At 42.4% G+C, this 19,042-nt stretch overlaps 1 protein-coding gene across 1 annotated transcript in view; it reads left to right on the forward strand.

The window, feature by feature from the left end:
* The first annotated feature begins 4,362 nt into the window (after window positions 1-4,362).
* The window catches only part of LOC125454641 (zinc finger protein PLAG1-like), a 52,911-nt gene continuing 38,231 nt past the window's right edge, over window positions 4,363-19,042 (forward strand). Inside the window, exons 1-2 of the mRNA XM_048535621.2 lie at window positions 4,363-4,444; window positions 12,587-12,784. Of these exons, the coding sequence (XP_048391578.1) occupies window positions 12,779-12,784 (6 nt within the window). The 5' untranslated portion in view covers window positions 4,363-4,444; window positions 12,587-12,778. The remainder of the gene's footprint in view (window positions 4,445-12,586; window positions 12,785-19,042) is intronic.

Here is a 19,042-nt window from a genome sequence, read left to right on the forward strand (position 1 = left end):
GATTCTATGATATCTTCTCTATGTTGTAATATGTTGACCCATTGTTATGATGGATAAGTATTACACAGATGTCGTATATTCAGTATTGCTTTGTAGGTTCAGGTTTTGCAAGGCTGCAGAAAATCATGCTTATTTCAAGTTTTGTGCACAGAGGCAGAGTGGTTTGTTCATTGAAGGTTCACAATAATCATTGAACCTTTTTTAATAAAACTTGATCAAAATCACGTGGCTGGTGATAACTGCAAGCTTTGTTGTGAGCACTGCTGAGGCTGGCTTTTGAACAATGTCTGGCTTGGAAAATTTCCTGTTTCAACTGATTCAGTTGACAAGCAGCGGAATATGAGTTGCTGTTCCTGCAACCTTCGGGTGGCATCATTGTGTCTCTGCAGGAGGCCCATGATGGACATGTCATCTGTCAACTGGGAGGTGCAGTTGTTTAGTGTGAACCGAGCATAAGTTTTCTGCAAAGCGATCCCCAAGCCTCCGCTTGGATTCCCCAGTGTAGAGGAGGACACAACGGGAACAGCGGATACAGTATATCACATTAGCAGATGTGCAGGTGAACATCTAATTGATGTGGAAAGTCTTCTTGGGGCCTGGAATGGGGGTGAGGGGGGAGGTGTGGGGGCAAGTGTAGCACTTTCTGCGGTTGCAGGGTAAAGTGCTGGGTGGAGGTGAGGCTGGTGGGAGTGTGGAGTGGACAAGGGAGTCATGGAGAGAGTGGTCCCTCCGGAAAGCAGATAAGAGTGGGGTGAGAAAATGTCTTGGGTGGTGGGGTTGGATTGCAGATGGCAGAAGTGTTGGAGGATGATACTATGGATCCGGAGGTTGGTGGGTTGTACGTGAGGACGATGGAGATTCTGTTTTGGTTGTTATTGTGGGGATGGGGTGTGAGGGATGAGTTGCGGGAAATGCAGGAGACACGGTTGAGGGTGTTCTCAACCACTGATGGTGGGTTGTTGTGGTCCTTGAAAGATGAGGACATCTGAGACGTACGGGAGTGAAACGCCTCATCCTGGGAGCAGATGCAGTGGAGGCAAAGGAATTGGGAATAAGGGGTGGAATTTTTACAGGAAGGTGAGTGGGTGGAGGTGAATTCTAGGTAGCTGTGGGAGCCAGTGGGCTTAAAATGGAAATTGGTATCTAGGTGGTTGCGGGAGATGGAGACAGGAGAGGTCCAGGAAGGTGAGAGAAGTGTTTGAGATGGTCCAGGTGAACTTGAGGCTGGGGTGGAAGGTGTTGGTGAAGGGGATGAACTGTTCGAGCTCCTCGTGGGTGCATTTGGCAGCGCTGATACAGTCATCAATGTAATGGAGGAAGAGGTGGGGTTTAGGGCAAGAGTAGGTATAGAAGAAGACTGTTCCACGTAACCTACAAAGAAGCAGGCACAGCTGGGCCCATGCGGGTACCCATGGCCACCGCTTTTTCTGTAGGAAGTAGGAGGAATTGAAAGAGCCTGCAATAACAAACAAAACAGAATCCCCCTCGTCTTCACATGCCACCCCACCAACCTCCGGATCCAACGTAACATCCTCCGACACATTCGCCATCTACAATCCGACCCCACCACCAAAGACATTTTTCAATCCCCACCCTTATCTGCTTTCTGGTAGGACCACTCTCTCCATGACTCCTATGTCCGCTCCACACTCCCCTCCAGCCCCACCACACCTGGCACTTTACCCTGCAACCTCAGCAAGTTCTACACCTGCCCCTTCGCCTCCAATCTCACCGCCATCCCAGGCCCCAAGAAGACTTTCCACATCAATTAGATGTTCACCTGCACATCTGCTAATGTGATATACTGTATCCGCTGTTCCCGTTGTGTCCTCCTCTACACTGGGGAATCCAAGCGGAGGCTTGGGGAGCGCTTTGCAGAAGACCTATGCTTGGTTCACACTAAACAACTGCACCTCCCAGTTCACAGATGACATGTCCATCATGGGCCTCCTGCAGTGCCACAATGATGCCAACTGAAGGGTGCAGGAACAGCAACTCATATTCTGCTTGGGAACCCTGCAACCCAATGGTATTAATGTGGACTTCACAAGCTTCAAAACCCCTCTCCCCCGACCGCATCCCAAAACCAGCCCAGCTGGTCCCTGCCTCCCTAACCTGTCCTTCCTCCCTGGACTGACTTATCGCCTCCCTACCTCCCCACCTACACTCACCTCTGCTGGCTCTATCCCTGCCTCTTTGACCAGCCTGCCTCCTCTCCACATATCTTCTCCTCTATCCATCTGCTATCCGCCTCCTTCTCTCTCCTTATTTATTTAAGATCCCCCTTCCCCTCCCCTACTTCTGAAGAAGGGTCTAGGCCCAAAACATCAGCCTTTCTGCTCCTCAGGTGCTGCTTGGCCTGCTGTGTTCATCCAGCTCTACACCTTGTTATCTGAGAGAATAATCATTGGTTTCCTGGATGGTTACAGGCACATTAATGGTCAAAACATTCAGAGTGGATTCACTCACTGACCCATCCACTGGTCTGAATACTCAGCCCTCTCTACACACTGATTACAGCATATTCAATCTCCAGGATCTAGTCTGGATTCACTCAGATTGGTCCGATACATCTCACTCCTAACACTTTGAAGAAGAAGAGTAGCAAAGTCTGGAATATCATCATCTCCTGCAAAGTTTCATCACACAAGTCACATCTGAGTCACCATTCCCTCATCATGCCTGGGCAGTTCTGAGAAAGAGTCACCAGACCCGAAACGTTAACTCTGTTTTTTCTTCACAGATGCTGCCAGACTTGCTGAGCTGTTCCAGTAACTTTTTGTTTTTGTTCAAAAGAAAGTTGCTTGGAATGGAACATTTCTGTGATGTAGAGAGGCTAGATAAACTCATTGATAATGGGAACTGATAAACTCAGGTTGTTTTCTTCAGAGCAGAGAAGGCTGAGGGGCAATCTGATAGAGGTTGTAAGATTATGAGGGACATGGACAGGATGGATAGAAGGTAGCAGTCCCACTTAGTCAAAGCGTCAATGGAGGGGCACATTTTTAAAGTGAAAGTTAAAGGTATGGAAGTGCTTTGAGGAAATCCATTTTCATCTAGAGGAAATGGGGTGTGGGAAAGCTTACCTTCACGGCCTTGAATGAGCACTTGAAGCGTCAATAACATTCAGAGCTACTGGCCAGGTGCAGGGATGGGTGGCTCTTCTGCATGGCTTTTAATTGTTGAAGTGGGTTTTAAAGGAAGAGAGGGACATGCAGTGGGATTGAGAATGGAATTCTAGAGAAGCAGACCAACATAACTGAAATACAGTCACCAAGAGGGAGCTGAGGCTACAGAAGGAATGAGCAAAATGAGGTGAGGACATGTAAGAGGATATACAATTCCAGGTCTAGGAATTGATGGCCAGGGAAGATGAAGAAATGAAAGCAAGTTGGAAAGAAAAACTGCCATTGAACATGTTAAAACCTGGCAATAGACTGGGAGCAAATGAATGCCCTCAGAGACAGCAGTGAGAGACATGTGTGACTTGGTGTCAGATAGGACATTTGAAAGGATCTGCAAATCAAAAATAGATTAATTTGATTTTACGCAAATAAAGTCTGTGATCAAACTCAAGATCCAAATTGACTGGTAAAATTATAATCAACTAATGAGTTAACAAAGCATGAAATATTAATAGGCACAAAGCCCAGATGAGATGCAATCAAGAATCCTAAAGATAATACAATAGGCAGGGATCAAAGCTGCCATCAGGGGTTTAAGTTTCAATGTTCCTCACTTCTTATTATAAATGATCAGATTAACTCCCTGGGCTATGATTGAAACCTGGCATGATACAAATACAGTTGTTCAGCTTTTTTGTTGGTATCCTTGATACTGCAACATCGTTGAAGTAGATTTCCAAATGGTGTTATAATGGAAAGTGGAACATTAGTAAATTAGTAGCTCACACCCCACCTCCTGATTAATACGTTGATTGGCACACACGAATTTGACAGTTTCACAGCAATGTTTACTATTACCAGCATGTTACTTCAAATATTTTTGACATTGATTTCAAATTCTTAAACTGCTATTGTGCAATATGAATCATTCATTCGGAATTCTTTTTCCAAAAATATGACCAACATAATCAACATCTGATGAGGGCCAGCAGTTTGTATGTAAGTGAGCATGGTGTGTGAATTATTCAGCAGTCTGCATGTTAATGAGATTGTGTGAGAGTGTTATTGAGCAGTCTGTGTTCATGAGTATGTGTGTTATTCAGCAGTCTGTCTTAGTGAGCAGTGTGTCGGTGTGTTATTTCAGTCTGTTAGAGTACAGTGCATGTGTGTTATTCAGCAGCCTGTGTGTTACTGAGATAGTAGGAACTGCAGACGCTAGAGAATCTGACAAAGCAACGTGTAGAGCTGGATGAACACAGTTGGCCAAGCAGCATCAGAGGAGCAGGAAAGCTGACGTTCCTTCTGAAGGGTCTTCTTCTGTATGTTCCTGAGTAGTGTGTGTGTGCATGTTATTCAGCAATCTGTGTGTTAGTGAATATTGTGTGTGTGTGTGTGTGTGTGTGTGTGTGTTATTCCACAGTCTGTGAGAATATTGTGAGTATGTGTTATCCAGCTATTTCTCTGTTACAGTATTATGCGTTTGTGTTGTTCCGCTGCTTCTGCGGTAGAGTATTGTGTGTGTGTGTGTGTGTTAATCAACTGTTTCTATGTTAGTGAGTACTGTGTGTGTGCGTTACTCAGCAGTCTGTGTTAGTGAGTGATGTGTGTGTGTATTATTCAGCAATCTGTGTCAGTGAGTATTGTGTCTGTGTGTTATTCAGCAGTCTGCATTAGTGAGTATTGTGTCTGTGTGTGTGTGTGTGTGTGTGTGTGTGTGTTATTCAGCAGTCTGTGTTAGTGAGTGTTGTGTGTGTGTATTATTCAGCAGTCTGTGTTAGTGAGTATTGTGTTTGTGTGTTATTCAGCAATCTGTGTCAGTGAGTATTGTGTGTGTGTGCGTTATTCAGCAATCAGTATTAGTGAGTATTGTGTGTGTGTGTTATTCAGCAGTCTGCGTTAGTGAGTATTATGTGTGTGTGTTATTCAGCAGTCTGCGTTAGTGAGTATTGTGTGTGTGTGTTATTGAGCAGTCTGTGTTAGTGAGTATTGTGTGTGTGTCTTATTCAGCAGTCTGCATTAGTGAGCATTGTGTATGTGTGTGTGTGTGTGTGTGTTATTTAGCAGTCTGCATTAGTGAGTATTGTGTGTGTGTGTTATTCAGCAATCTGTGTTAGTGAGTATTGTGTTTGTGTGTTATTCAGCAGTCGGTGTTAGTGAGTATTATGTGTGTGTGTTATTCAGCAGTCTGTGTTAGTGAGTATTATGTGTGTGTTATTCAGCAGTCTGTGTTAGTGAGTATTGTGTGTGTGTGTTATTCAGCAGTCTGCGCTAGTGAGTATTATGTGTGTGTGTTATTCAGCAGTCTGTGTTAGTGAGTATTATGTGTGTGTGTTACTCAGCAGTCTGTGTTAGTGAGTATTGTGTGTGTCTGTTATTCAGCAGTCTGTGTTAGTGAGTATTGTGTGTGTGTGTTATTCAGCAGTCTGCATTAGTGAGCATTGTGTATGTGTGTGTGTGTGTGTGTGTGTGTGTGTTATTATGCAGTCTGCATTAGTGAGTATTGTGTGTGTGTGTTATTCAGCAGTCTGTGTTAGTGAGTATTGTGTATGTGTGTGTGTGTGTGTGTGTTATTTAGCAGTCTGTGTTAGTGAGTATTGTGTGTGTGTGTTATTCAGCAGTCTGCGTTAGTGAGTATTATGTGTGTGTGTTACTCAGCAGTCTGTGTGTTAGTGAGTATTGTGTGTGTGTGTTACTCAGCAGTTTGTGTTAGTGAGTATTGTGTGTGTGTGTTATTCAGCAGTCTGTGTGTTAGTGAGTATTGTGTGTGTGTGTGTGTGTGTGTGTGTGTGTGATTGAGCAGTCTGTGTTAGTGAGTATTGTGTGTGTGTGTGTGTATGTGTGTGTGTTATTCAGCAGTCTGCATTAGTGAGTATTGTATGTGTGTGTTATTCAGCAATCAGTGTTAGTGAGTATTGTGTGTGTGTTATTCAGCAGCCTGCATTAGTGAGTATTCTCTGTGTGTGTGTGCGTGTGTGTGTGTGTGTGTGTGTTTGTGTGTGTATGTTATTCAGCAGTGTGCATTAGTGAGTGTTGTGTATGTGTATTATTCAGCAGTCTATGTTAGTGAGTATTGTGTGTGTGTGTTATTGAGCAGTCTGTGTTAGTGAGTATTGTGTGTGTCTGTTATTTAGCAGTCTGTGTTAGTGAGTATTGTCTGTGTGTGTTACTTAGCAGTCTGTGTTAGTGAGTATTGTGTGTGTGTGTTATTGAGTAGTCTGTGTTACTGAGTATTGTGTGTGTGTGTTATTCAGCAGTCTGTGTTAGTGAGTATTGTGTGTGTGTGTTATTTAGCAGTCTGTGTTAGTGAGTATTGTGTGTGTGTGTTATTGAGTAGTCTGTGTTACTGAGTATTGTGTGTGTGTGTTATTCAGCAGTCTGCATTAGTGATTATTGTGTATGTGTGTGTGTGTGTGTGTGTGTGTGTGTTATTCAGCAGTCAGCATTAGTGAGTATTGTGTGTGTGTTATTGAGCAGTCTGTGTTAGTGAGTATTGTGTGTGTGTTATTGAGCAGTCTGTGTTAGTGAGTATTGTGTGTGTGTGTTATTCAGCAGTCTGCATTAGTGATTATTGTGTATGTGTGTGTGTGTGTGTGTGTGTGTGTGTGTGTTATTCAGCAGTCAGCATTAGTGAGTATTGTGTGTGTGTGCGTTATTCAGCAATCAGTGTTCGTGAGTATTGTGTGTGTGTGTATGTGTCTGTGTGTGTGTGTGTGTGTGTTATTCAGCAGTCTGTGTTAGTGAGTATTGTGTGTGTGTGTTATTGAGCAGTCTGTGTTAGTGAGTATTGTGTGTGTGTGTTATTCAGCAGTCTGTGTTAGTTAGTATTGTGTGTTTGTGTTAGTCAGCAGTCTGCATTAGTGAGTATTGTGTGTGTGTGTTATTCAGCAATCTATGTTAGTGAGTATTGTGTGTGTGTGTTATTCAGCAATCTATGTTAGTGAGTATTTTGTGTGTGTGTGTGTGTGTATGTGTGTGTGTATTATTCAGCAGTCTGCATTAGAGAGTATTGTGTGTGTGCGTTATTCAGCAATCAGTGTTAGTGAGTATTTTGTGTATGTGTTATTGAGCAGTCTATGTTAGTGAGTATTGTGTGTGTGTGTTATTGAGCAGTCTGTGTTAGTGAGTATTGTGTGTGTGTGTTATTTAGCAGTCTGTGTTAGTGAGTATTGTGTGTTTGTGTTATTCAGCAGTCTACATTAGTGAGTATTGTGTGTGTGTGTGTGTGTATGTGTGTGTGTGTGTGTTATTCAGCAGTCTGCATTAGTAAGTATTATGTGTGAGTGTTATTCAGCAGTTGATGTTAGTGAGTATTGTGTGTGTGTGTTATTCAGCAGTCTGCATTAGTGAGTATTGTGTGTGTGTGTGTGTGTGTGTGGGTGTGTGTGTGTGTGTGTGTGTGTGTTATTCAGCAGTCTGCATTAGTGAGTGTTGTGTGTGTGTATTATTCAGCAATCTGTGTTAGTGAGTATTTTGTTTGTGTGTTATTCAGCAGTCTGCGTTAGTGAGTATTGTGTGTGTGCGCGTTATTCAGCAATCAGTGTTAGTGAGTATTGTGTGTGTGTGTGTGTTATTGAGCAGTCTGTGTTAATCAGTATTGTGTGTGTGTGTTATTCAGCAGTCTGTGTTAGTGAGTATTGTGTGTGTGTGTTATTGAGCAGCCTGTGTTAGTGAGTATTGTGTGTGTGTGTTATTCAGCAGTCTGTGTTAGTGAGTATTGTGTGTGTGTGTTATTCAGCAGTCTGTGTTAGTGAGTATTGTGTGTGTGTGTTATTCAGCTGTCTGTGTTAGTGAGTATTGTGTGTTTGTGTTAGTCAGCAGTCTGCATTAGTGAGTATTGTGTGTGTGTGTTATTCCGCAATCTATGTTAGTGAGTATTTTGTGTGTGTGTGTGTGTGTGTGTATTAATCAGCAGTCTGCATTAGAGAGTATTGTGTGTGTGCGTTATTCAGCAATCAGTGTTAGTGAGTATTTTGTGTGTGTGTTATTGAGCAGTCTATGTTAGTGAGTATTGTGTGTGTGTGTTATTGAGCAGTCTGTGTTAGTGAGTATTGTGTGTGTGTGTTATTGAGCAGTCTGTGTTAGTGAGTATTGTGTGTTTGTGTTAGTCAGCTGTCTACATTAGTGAGTATTGTGTGTGTGTGTGTGTGTGTGTGTGTTATTCAGCAGTCTGCATTAGTGAGTGTTGTGTGTGTATTATTCAGCAGTCTGCGTTAGTGAGTATTGTGTGTGTGTTATTGAGCAGTCTGTGTTAGTGAGTATTGTGTGTGTGTGTTATTCAGCAGTCTGCATTAGTGAGTATTGTGTGTGTGTGTGTGTGTGTGTGTGTGTTATTTAGCAGTCTGCATTAGTGATTATTGTGTGTGTGTGTTATTCAGCAATCTGTGTTAGTGAGTATTGTGTGTGTGTGTGTGTGTGTGTGTGTGTGTGTGTTTGTGTGTGTGTGTGTGTGTTATTCAGCGGTCTGCATTAGTGAGATTTGTGTGTATGTGTTATTCAGCAATCTGTGTTAGTGAGTATTGTGTGTGTGTTATTGAGCAGTCTGTGTTAGTGAGTATTGTGTGTGTGTGTTATTCAGCAGTCTGTGTTAGTGAGTATTGTGTGTGTGCGTTATTGAGCAGTCTGTGTTAGTTAATATTGTGTGTGTGTGTTATTTAGCAGTCTGTGTTAGTGAATATTGTGTGTGTCTGTGTGTGTGTGTGTGTGTGTGTGTGTGTGTGTGTGTCTGTGTGTTATTCAGCAGTTGGTGTTAGCGAGTATTGTGTCTGTGTGCTATTGAGCAGTCTGTGTTAGTGAATATTGTCTGTGTGTGTTATTTAGCAGTCTGTGTTAGTGAGTATTGTGTGTGTGTGTTATTGAGCAGTCTGTGTTAGTGAGTATTGTGTGTTTGTATTAGTCAGCAGTCTACATTAGTGAGTATTGTGTGTGTGTGTGTGTGTGTGTGTGTGTGTGTGTGTGTGTGTGTTATTCAGCAGTCTGCATTAGTGAGTGTTGTGTGTGTGTATTATTCAGCAGTCTGCGTTAGTGAGTATTGTGTGTGTGTTGTTGAGCAGTCTGTGTTAGTGAGTATTGTGTTTGTGTGTTATTCAGCAGTCTGCATTAGTGAGTATTGTGTATGTGTGTGTGTGTTATTTAGCAGTCTGCATTAGTGATTATTGTGTGTGTGTGTGTGTGTGTGTGTGTTATTCAGCAATCTGTGTTAGTGAGTATTGTGTGTGTGTGTGTGTGTGTGTGTGTGTGTGTGTTTGTGTGTGTGTGTGTGTGTGTTATTCAGCGGTCTGCATTAGTGAGATTTGTGTGTGTGTGTTATTCAGCAATCTGTGTTAGTGAGTATTGTGTGTGTGTGTTATTCAGCAGTCTGTGTTAGTGAGGATTGTTTGTATGTGTGTTATTGAGCATTCGGTGTTTGTGGGTATTGTGTGTGTGTGTGTTATTCAGCATTCTGTGTTAGTGAGTATTGTGTGTGTGTTATTGAGCAGTCTGTGTTAGTTAATATTGTGTGTGTGTTATTTAGCAGTCTGTGTTAGTGAATATTGTGTGTGTGTGTGTGTGTGTGTGTGTGTGTGTGTGTGTGTGTGTGTGTGTGTGTCTGTGTGTTATTCAGCAGTTGGTGTTAGCGAGTATTGTGTCTGTGTGTTATTGAGCAGTCTGTGTTAGTGAATATTGTCTGTGTGTGTTATTTAGCAGTCTGTGTTAGTGAGTATTGTATGTTTGTGTTATTGAGCAGTCTGTGTTAGTGAGTATTGTCTGTGTGTGTTACTTAGCAGTCTGTGTTAGTGAGTATTGTGTGTTTGTGTTATTGAGTAGTCTGCGTTAATGAGTATTGTGTGTGTGTGTTATTGAGCAGTCTGTGTTAGTGAGTATTGTGTGTGTGTGTTATTCAGCAGTCTGCGTTAGTGAGCATTGTGTGTTTGTGTTATTGAGCAGTCTGTGTTAGTGAGTATTGTGTGTTTGTGTTATTGAGCAGTCTGTGTTAGTGAGTATTGTGTGTGTGTGTTAATGAGCAGTCTGTGTTAGTGAGTATTGTGTGTGTCTGTTATTCAGCAGTCTGCATTAGTGACTATTGTGTGTGTGTGTGTGTGTGTGTCTGTGTGTGTGTGTGTGTTACTCAGCAGTCTGTGTTAGTGAGTATTGTGTGTGTGTTATTGAGCAGTCTGTGTTAGTGAGTATTGTGTGTGTGTGTTACTCAGCAGTCTGTGTTAGTGAGTATTGTGTATGTGTTATTCAGCAGTCTGTGTGTTAGTGAGTAGTGCATGTGTGTGTTATTGAGCAGTTTGTGTTAGTGAGTATTGTGTGCGTGTGTGTATTGAGCAGTCTGTGTTAGTGAGTATTGCATGTGTGTGTTACTCAGCAGTCTGTGTTAGTGAGTATTGTGTGTGTGTGTGTTGTTCAGCAGTCTGTGTTAGTGAGTATTGTGTATGTGTTACTCAGCAGTTTGTGTTAGTGAGTATTGTGTGTGTGTGTGTTACTCAGCAGTTTGTGTTAGTGAGTATTGTGTGTGTGTGTTATTCAGCAGTCTGTGTGTTAGTGAGTATTGTGTGTGTGTGTGTGTGTGTGTGTGTGATTGAGCAGTCTGTGTTCGTGAATATTGTGTGTGTATTATTCAGCAGTCTTTTTTAGTGAGTATTGTGTGTGTGTGTGTGTGTGTGTGTGTGTTATTCAGCAGTCTGCATTAGTGAGTATTGTATGTGTGTGTTATTCAGCAATCAGTGTTTGTGAGTATTGTGTGTGTGTGTTATTCAGCAGTCTGCATTAGTGAGTATTGTGTGTGTATTATTCAGCAATCTGTGTTAGTGAGTATTGTGTTTGTGTGTTATTCAGCAGTCTGCATTGGTGAGCATTGTGTGTGTGCGTTATTCAGCAAGCAGTGTTAGTGAGTATTGTGTGTGTGTGTGTGTGTGTTATTGAGCAGTCTGTGTTAGTGGGTATTGTGTGTGTGTGTTATTCAGCAGTCTGCATTGGTGAGCATTGTGTGTGTGCGTTATTCAGCAAGCAGTGTTAGTGAGTATTGTGTGTGTGTGTGTGTGTGTTATTGAGCAGTCTGTGTTAGTGGGTATTTTGTGTGTGTGTTATTCAGCAGTCTGTGTTAGTGAGTATTGTGTGTGTGTGTTATTCAGCAGTCTGTGTTAGTGAGTATTGTGTGTTTGTGTTATTCAGCAGTCTGTGTTAGTGAGTATTGTGTGTTTGTGTTAGTCAGCAGTCTGCATTAGTAAGTATTATGTGTGAGTGTTATTCAGCAGTTGATGTTAGTGAGTATTGTGTGTGTGTGTTATTCAGCAGTCTGCATTAGTGAGTATTGTGTGTGTGTGTTATTCAGCAATCTGTGTTAGTGAGTATTTTGTGTGTGTGTTATTGAGCAGTCTGTGTTCGTGAGTATTGTGTGTGTGTGTATGTGTGTGTGTGTGTGTGTATTATTCAGCAGTCTGCATTAGAGAGTATTGTGTGTGTGCGTTATTCAGCAATCAGTGTTAGTGAGTATTTTGTGTATGTGTTATTCAGCAGTCTATGTTAGTGAGTATTGTGTGTGTGTGTTATTGAGCAGTCTGTGTTAGTGAGTATTGTTTTTGTGTATTATTTAGCAGTCTGTGTTAGTGAGTATTGTGTGTTTGTGTTAGTCAGCAGTCTGCATTAGTAAGTAATATGTGTGTGTGTTCTTCAGCAGTCTGTGTTAGTGAGTATTGTGTGTGTGTGTTATTCAGCAGTCTGCATTATTGAGTATTGTGTATGTGTGTGTGTTATTTAGCAGTCTGCATTAGTGAGTATTGTGTGTGTGTGTGTGTTATTCAGCAATCTGTGTTAGTGAGTATTGTGTGTGTGTGTTATTCAGCAGTCTGCATTAGTGAGTATTGTGTGTGTGTGTGTGTGTGTGTGTGTGTGTGTGTTTGTGTGTGTGTGTTATTCAGCAGTGTGCATTAGTGAGATTTGTGTGTGTGTGTTATTCAGCAATCTGTGTTAGTGAGTATTGTGTGTGTGTGTTATTCAGCAGTCGGTGTTAGTGAGTATTGTTTGTATGTATGTTATTGAGCATTCGGTGTTAGTGGGTATTGTGTGTGTGTGTGTTATTCAGCATTCTGTGTTAATGAGTATTGTGTGTGTGTTATTGAGCAGTCAGTGTTAGTGAGTATTGTGTGTGTGTGTTATTCAGCAGTCTGTGTTAGTGAGCATTGTGTGTTTGTGTTATTGAGCAATCTGTGTTAGTGAGTATTGTGTGTGTGTTACTTAGTAGTCTGTGTTACTGAGTATTGTGTGTGTGTTATTCAGCAGTCTGTGTTAGTGAGTATTGTGTGTGTGTGTTATTGAGCAGTCTGTGTTCGTGAGTATTGTGTGTTTGTGTTATTGAGCAGTCTGTATTAGTGAGTATTCTGTGTGTGTGTGTTATTGAGCAGTCTGTGTTGGTGAGTATAGTGTGTTTGAGTTACAATTGTAGTGTTGCCCCTCCTCTTCTCCCTCCCCCTCCCCAGCAGCTTGTGGATCTCAATGACTGGTATGTTCAATTTGAGGAGAGCTGGAACTTCCTTTGTGAAACCCACCCCTAGGATCTTGTCGAGTTTTTCAGCCTGTTGGACAGGAAGGGACGGAGGGACCCTCGGGGAGCAGTGAGGACCAGCGAGAGGCCTCTCGGAGGAGGTGTGAATGAGGGGCGGGGAGGGGGGCCGATGCTGGTGAGTTCCCCTTTCAGAAGCATATTCTTTGACAATGCAAACCTGAAACTTCTGACCCGGGGTCTCTCTTTGCGCAGTCTTCCTTCTGTATCCTCTTCTCGCCTGAATGCCAAGGCAAAATGACTGATTAAATTTACAGTTGCACCATTTGGGGAGGCAGGGGAGAATATATTGGTTTTGATTACAGGTTTCATTTGCATCTGAAGTGAGTTTGTACTGTTTATGAAGAATGAGCTGCTATAATTACTCTGTCCCTGATTTGCTGATTTCTTTGTACTACCAACTGCAGCAACATCACATTTTGGTGAAATTCTTCAACTTCCTCATGTGTGTGGGTTATACTTTCGGACTGAGAGACCCTGTGCTTGTCCTTCGGGGGAGGGGTGCAGTCCTGGAGTCTGTTTGTTTTGCAAAGTAATCTACAATTAACAGACTTTACTCTCTCTCTTTCTCTCTGGCCAATGTTTTTTTGTTCAAATACAATTACCACTCTAGGTCTGACCTCTTGTATTCATCGGAATTTTATGAATGACCATGAAGGAATGGGGGCGGGGCTCAGATCGGGGCTTGTTATAGAGTTACACAGCATGGAGACAGACCCTAGACTCCAACTCGTCCAAGCTGAGCAAATATTGCAAGCTGAACTAGTCCTATTTGTCAGCATTTGGCACATATCCCTCTGAATCCTTCCTTGTCACATACCCAGACAGTTGCCTTGTAAAATGTAATGTAGCCAACATTTAGAGCTGACAGATAGTGTACTGTTACTTTCATACATAACCTCAACTTCATTCAGCAAGATGTTCAGACACATTCCCAAAACAACTCCACGGAGGCTAGTATCCCATCACCAAGTCAGCCTTGTTTCCTGGTGGAGAGTCCTGATTCAGCACTTCTGCCTGCTGCGGTTTGGCTTTTTCACAATGTTATAACTTCCTCATCCCTAACTCATTCACTGACACTGCAAATGATGCTTCTGCCTTCCTTTTAATCTTTTGTTTCACAGCATTTTTTTGTTAATCTGTAAGATTTGTACCTAGGTACTTGTAGCTAAGATGGTACTGTTAGAAGGCAGCCATTATAAAAACTTTTCACTGTACTGGAGTACAAGTCATGAGAAAGGATATGATATATTCTATATTCCTTCAGGTCCAGCTCCCAGAGCTTCAGAGCATCTGACATTCCTGTTTATATCCATCAGCCAGGGCTCCCTGATTGGGCCAGATTAACAGCTCCAATCAGGGAAGTGACATTCAATGACCTTGTTACAATCACTGCATCTCATCTCCTCCGAGCCTTTCAGCATCTCATTAAGGATTAAACCATAGTCACATGCCTCTGCCAGTCATCTTAACCTGATCAGAAATCCTGATATAGATTCCCCTGGTTCTCAAATTGCCGAGTAAAACTGATAGTGTCTCAGAATTAGAGAAGACTTGGGATCATAATATTCCTTATCTAAGTCTGCCAACTCTTGAAAGATGTTACATCAGGAGCCCCAGGGAAAGTTAGGCTCCTAATAACCATAAAAAGCTGCGGTCCACAAGCTGTCAGGAGATTTTCTTAGACATAGTAAGAACTGCAGATTCTGGAGTCAGAGACAACACTGTGTGGAGCTGGAGGAACGCAGCTGGCCAGGCAGCATCAGAGGAGCAGGAAAGCTGATGTTTTGGGCCAGGCCCCTTCCGAGGAGGAGGCCCAGGATGGATATGTCAGGCAGGGAGTGGGAGGGGAAATTAAAATAGTTCATGACCAGAAGGTGTTGTCATTTTTTGTGTACAGAGCACAGATGCTCTACGAGTCTATGTTTCGTCTCACCAATGTAGAGGAAACCACGTGGGGAGTAGCGGATAGAGTAGACTAAGTTGGCGGATGTGCAGATGAACCTCTGTTTGATACGGAAGGTTTGTTTTGTGCCTCGAATGAAGGTGAAGTGGGGGGGTGTAAGGGCAGGTGTAGCACCTCCTATGGTTGCAGAGAAAGGTGCCAAGGATGGTGGGGATTTCCTTCCTGCCTTTCATCTTCCCCAATGTCATTTACCTGGAAAAAATAGCGCATTCTTTCCACATACTGGGCCCAGTCTTTGACAGCAGGATAGAATGGATCAAGCTTCCCAAATAGCGGCATGATGCCAGAAACACTTCCCCCAACTCAAAGATGACAGTTGCAAGTGAATTTCTTCAGGAGTGCACTTTTCTCTCATTGCAACTGAAATAACTCGCACACAGGCCAGGAGACCATCACCGCATCAGCCTTTATTTACACATTGAGAGTCCTTGACAATTCTAATGTTTTTTTTAATTGCCGCCTCTGCTTTCTGGGCGCACACCCCCTTGCTCTGTAATTAGCATTGCAACATCCAACATACTGGAGGGTGAAGACAGCACATGTCCTTATTTCCCTCTCTCTTGCTGTTTCCTATGGTTCCCACATGTCTATGGTGTCTCCTCCTCAGTCACACAAACTCACAAATCCTGGAAAGAAAGATCTCCTGATGCCTAAGTTTATTTGGGTCTTGTTATACATTGAAACTCAATTGTTTTAAGCCCATTAATGGGGGTTTCTGATCACTTTGAACTAATGCTTATGTCAGAAAAACATTATTTTGAATCCGACTGTTCAAATGTGTTTTGACACACCTCCAGAGCAGCTGGGATTTGAACCTTCAGCCCAGAGGGAGGGTTATGACCACTGCTCCACAAAAGCCCCCTTAAGGCAATGAAATGGTTGCAATTCCCAGATGCACAGACTCTCAGAAGCTGGTGTTGGTTTTATGAAATCCTTGCCATTTGGGTGAAACTTTCCTGTTGGCTGCTTTGACACATCTGTTTAAAATGAATGAATGATTGCATTAAATTTACTGTGGAGAGGAGACTTGAGGATTAAGTTTTGAGTTTGTAAAACAAGTTGAAGACCAAAGTTGATCACCAAGATGTAAGGTGGGCCAGAACGACTGAGGAGACAATGACTGATGAATCAGTGGTCAATGAGAAGCATCCTCATGAGTACATCCTACTTGTCTTGAACTTAATTTCCATTAACACTTAATTTCCATTGTTTGGCTCCCGCTTCTCTTCCAACTTTCCCTGTTGCTAATCGAGATTTACCCCAATTGCTTTTTTTCTGTCAACCATCACAATGTAGTCACAAGCTCTGACTGACTGTCTGTGTGGAGTTTGCACATTCTCCATTGTCTGCATGGTTTCCTTCGGGTGCTCTGGTTTCCTTCCACAGTCCAAATATGTGCAGGTTAGGTGGATTGGCCATGCTAAATTGCCCGTAGTGTCTGGTTATGTGCAGGCTAGGTGGATTAGTCATGGAAAATGTAGGGTTACACGGATAGGGTAGAGGGATTGATGTGGGTAGGATGCATTACAGAGGGTCGGTGTGGGCTTGATGGGCTGAATGGCCTGCTTCCACTCTCTAGGGATTCCATAATTCTGTGATTCTATATATTAGATAACTGTCTGGGATTCAGTTTCTGAAACCTCAATTTTATGGTCGATTTTCTTACAACAAAGAAAACTCCTACAAGCAAACTAACCACAAGCACTATGTGAGCTCTGAAAATCAGATCAATATTGTCAAGGCTTTTTCAGTTACATTCATCAGCACAGCTGCAAAAATACCAAACTTCAATAGTAATAACAATTTATACTGTAACTCGTCATTGTCTACAGGAATGGTGCCAGATGATTGGAGGATAGCAAATGTGGTTCCCCTGTTCAAGAAGGGGAGTAGAGACAACCCTGGTAATTATAGACCAGTGAGCCTTACCTCAGTTGTTGGTAAAGTGTTGGAAAAGGTTATAAGGGATAGGATTTATAATCATCTAGAAAAGAATAAATTGATTAGGGATAGTCAGCATGGTTTTGTGAAGGGAAGGTCGTGCCTCACAAACCTTATTGAGTTCTTTGAGAAGGTGACCGCACAGGTAGATGAGAGTAAACCGGTTGATGTGGTGTATATGGATTTCAGCAAGGCGTTCGATAAGGTTCCCCACGATAGGCTATTGTATAAAATGCAGAGGAATGGAATTGTGGGAGATATAGCAGTTTGGATTGGAAATTGGCTTGCTGTAAGAAGACAGAGGGTGGTAGTTGATGGGAAATGTTCATCCTGGAGAGCAGTTACTAGTGGTGTACCGCAAGGGTCGGTGTTGGGTCCACTGCTGTTTGTCATTTTTATAAATGACCTGGATGAGGGCGTAGAAGGATGGGTTAGTAAATTTGCAGACAACACTAAGGTCGGTGGAGTTGTGGATAGTGATGAAGGATGCTGTAGGTTGCAGAGAGACATAGATAAGCTGCAGAGCTGGGCTGAGAGGTGGCAAATGTAGTTTAATGCAGACAAGTGTGAGGTGATGCACTTTGGTAGGAGTAACCGGAATGCAAAGTACAGGGCAAATGGTAAGATTCTTAGCAGTGTAGATGAGCAGAGAGATCTCGGTGTCCATGTACACAGATCCTTGAAAGCTGCCACCCAGGTTGACAGGGCCGTTAAGAAGGCATACAGTGTTTTAGCTTTTATTAATAGAGGGATCGAGTTCCGGAACCAAGAGGTTATGGTGAAGCTGTACAAAACTCTGGTGTGGCCGCCCTTGGAGTATTGTGTACAGTTCTGGTCACCGCATGAGAAGAAAGATGTGGAAGCTTTGGAAAGGGTACAGAGGAGATTTACTAGGATGTTGCCTGGTATGGAAGGAAGGTCTTACGAGGAAAGGCTGAGGGACTTGAGGCTGTTTTCATTAGAGAGAAGAACGTTCAGAGGTGACTTAATTGAAACATATAAAATAATCAGAGGGTTAGATAGGGTGGATAGGGAGAGCCTTATTCCTAGGATGGTGACAGTGAGCACAAGGGGGCACAGCTTTAAATTGAGGGGTGAAAGATATAGGACAGATGTCAGAGGTAGTTTCTTTACTCAGAGAGTAGGAAGGGAATGGAATGCTTTGCCTGCAATGGTAGTAGATTTGCCAACTTTAGGTACATTTAAGTCGTCATTGGATAAGCATATGGACGTACATGGAATAGTGTAGGTTAGATGGGCTTCATATCGGTATGACAGGTCGGCACAACATCGAGGGCCGAAGGGTTTGTACTGTGCTGTAATGTTCTATGTTCTATGCATAAGAAAAGGGTTCTTTGAAATAGTTGAACAGCCATTAGGCACTGGCAATACAAATGGTTTTCTCCTCTGACAAGAAATTGCAGGCAAGGCAAAGCAATGTTATTCCCACCTTAGAGATGATAAGGTGAGAGATAAATTTTAGTGCTGGTGCAATGCTAGATGCATAGGTCTTGTGATTTAATAATTCCTGGTGGATTGTATTAATCCCCACTTTCTGCCTATTTGCAGCAAGCAGCATAATGACCATGTTCAATCAGGCTGCTCTTACAAAATTCAGAGCATACTGTGCATCCTTAAATGTGACTCCACAGTTGGACAGCATTTGCCAAACAATCCCAAATGTACTAAGAATTGCACTAACAATGGATTTAAGATTTTTAATCATTGTAACTCACAGACACTTGTTACACATATACAGAGATAGGACCCTGTCCTCAAAAGCACACAGGCAGCAATTCACTGGTGCATTCTCGATAGGAATATCTCAGCTTGTCTACCAATCAACACACTTTTCTCATAGAGCATAAATTGTTGCTCAGCTTGAAATTTGATATTCTTGATAAAAACTGAAAGAACTGTGGACGCTGTAAATCAGGGATAAAAACAAAGTTGCTGGAAAAGCTCAGCAGGTCTGGCAGCATCTGTGAAGGAAAAGACAGAGTTAACATTTTGGGTCCGTGATCCTTCTTGTATTCTTGTGTCTGTCCTTAGGTAGAAAGTTTTAATAGAATTTCTCTTTTCACAGCAATATATCACATTGTTTCAGTGGAGAATACTTTCATCTCAGACCCCGGATTGTGGGTCATCACACAAACTCATGATCATACCAGTGAGCTGCTCTGGTCAGAGATACTGTTTAACACAAGATGAAATATTAAACAAATGCATGCCCACAGTCTAGGATGAACATTAAAGATCCTAAGGTCTCAAAAAGGAGTCATATAGATTTTTTCCAATGTCAATAGTTATCCTTCATCCAGTACTGGGCATCCATCTCATTGCTAGTGGAAAATTGTGAGCATATTGTCAGCAACAGTTCCTGGAAAGGATGAGATTTTTGGATATTTGGAAGAATGGTAAAATAGGGCAAAGTCAGCATGATTTCATCAAGGGGAGGTCATGCCAGAA

This window comes from Stegostoma tigrinum, chromosome 9, assembly GCF_030684315.1.
Source record: "Stegostoma tigrinum isolate sSteTig4 chromosome 9, sSteTig4.hap1, whole genome shotgun sequence".
NCBI classification, from domain to species: Eukaryota; Metazoa; Chordata; class Chondrichthyes; order Orectolobiformes; family Stegostomatidae; genus Stegostoma; species Stegostoma tigrinum.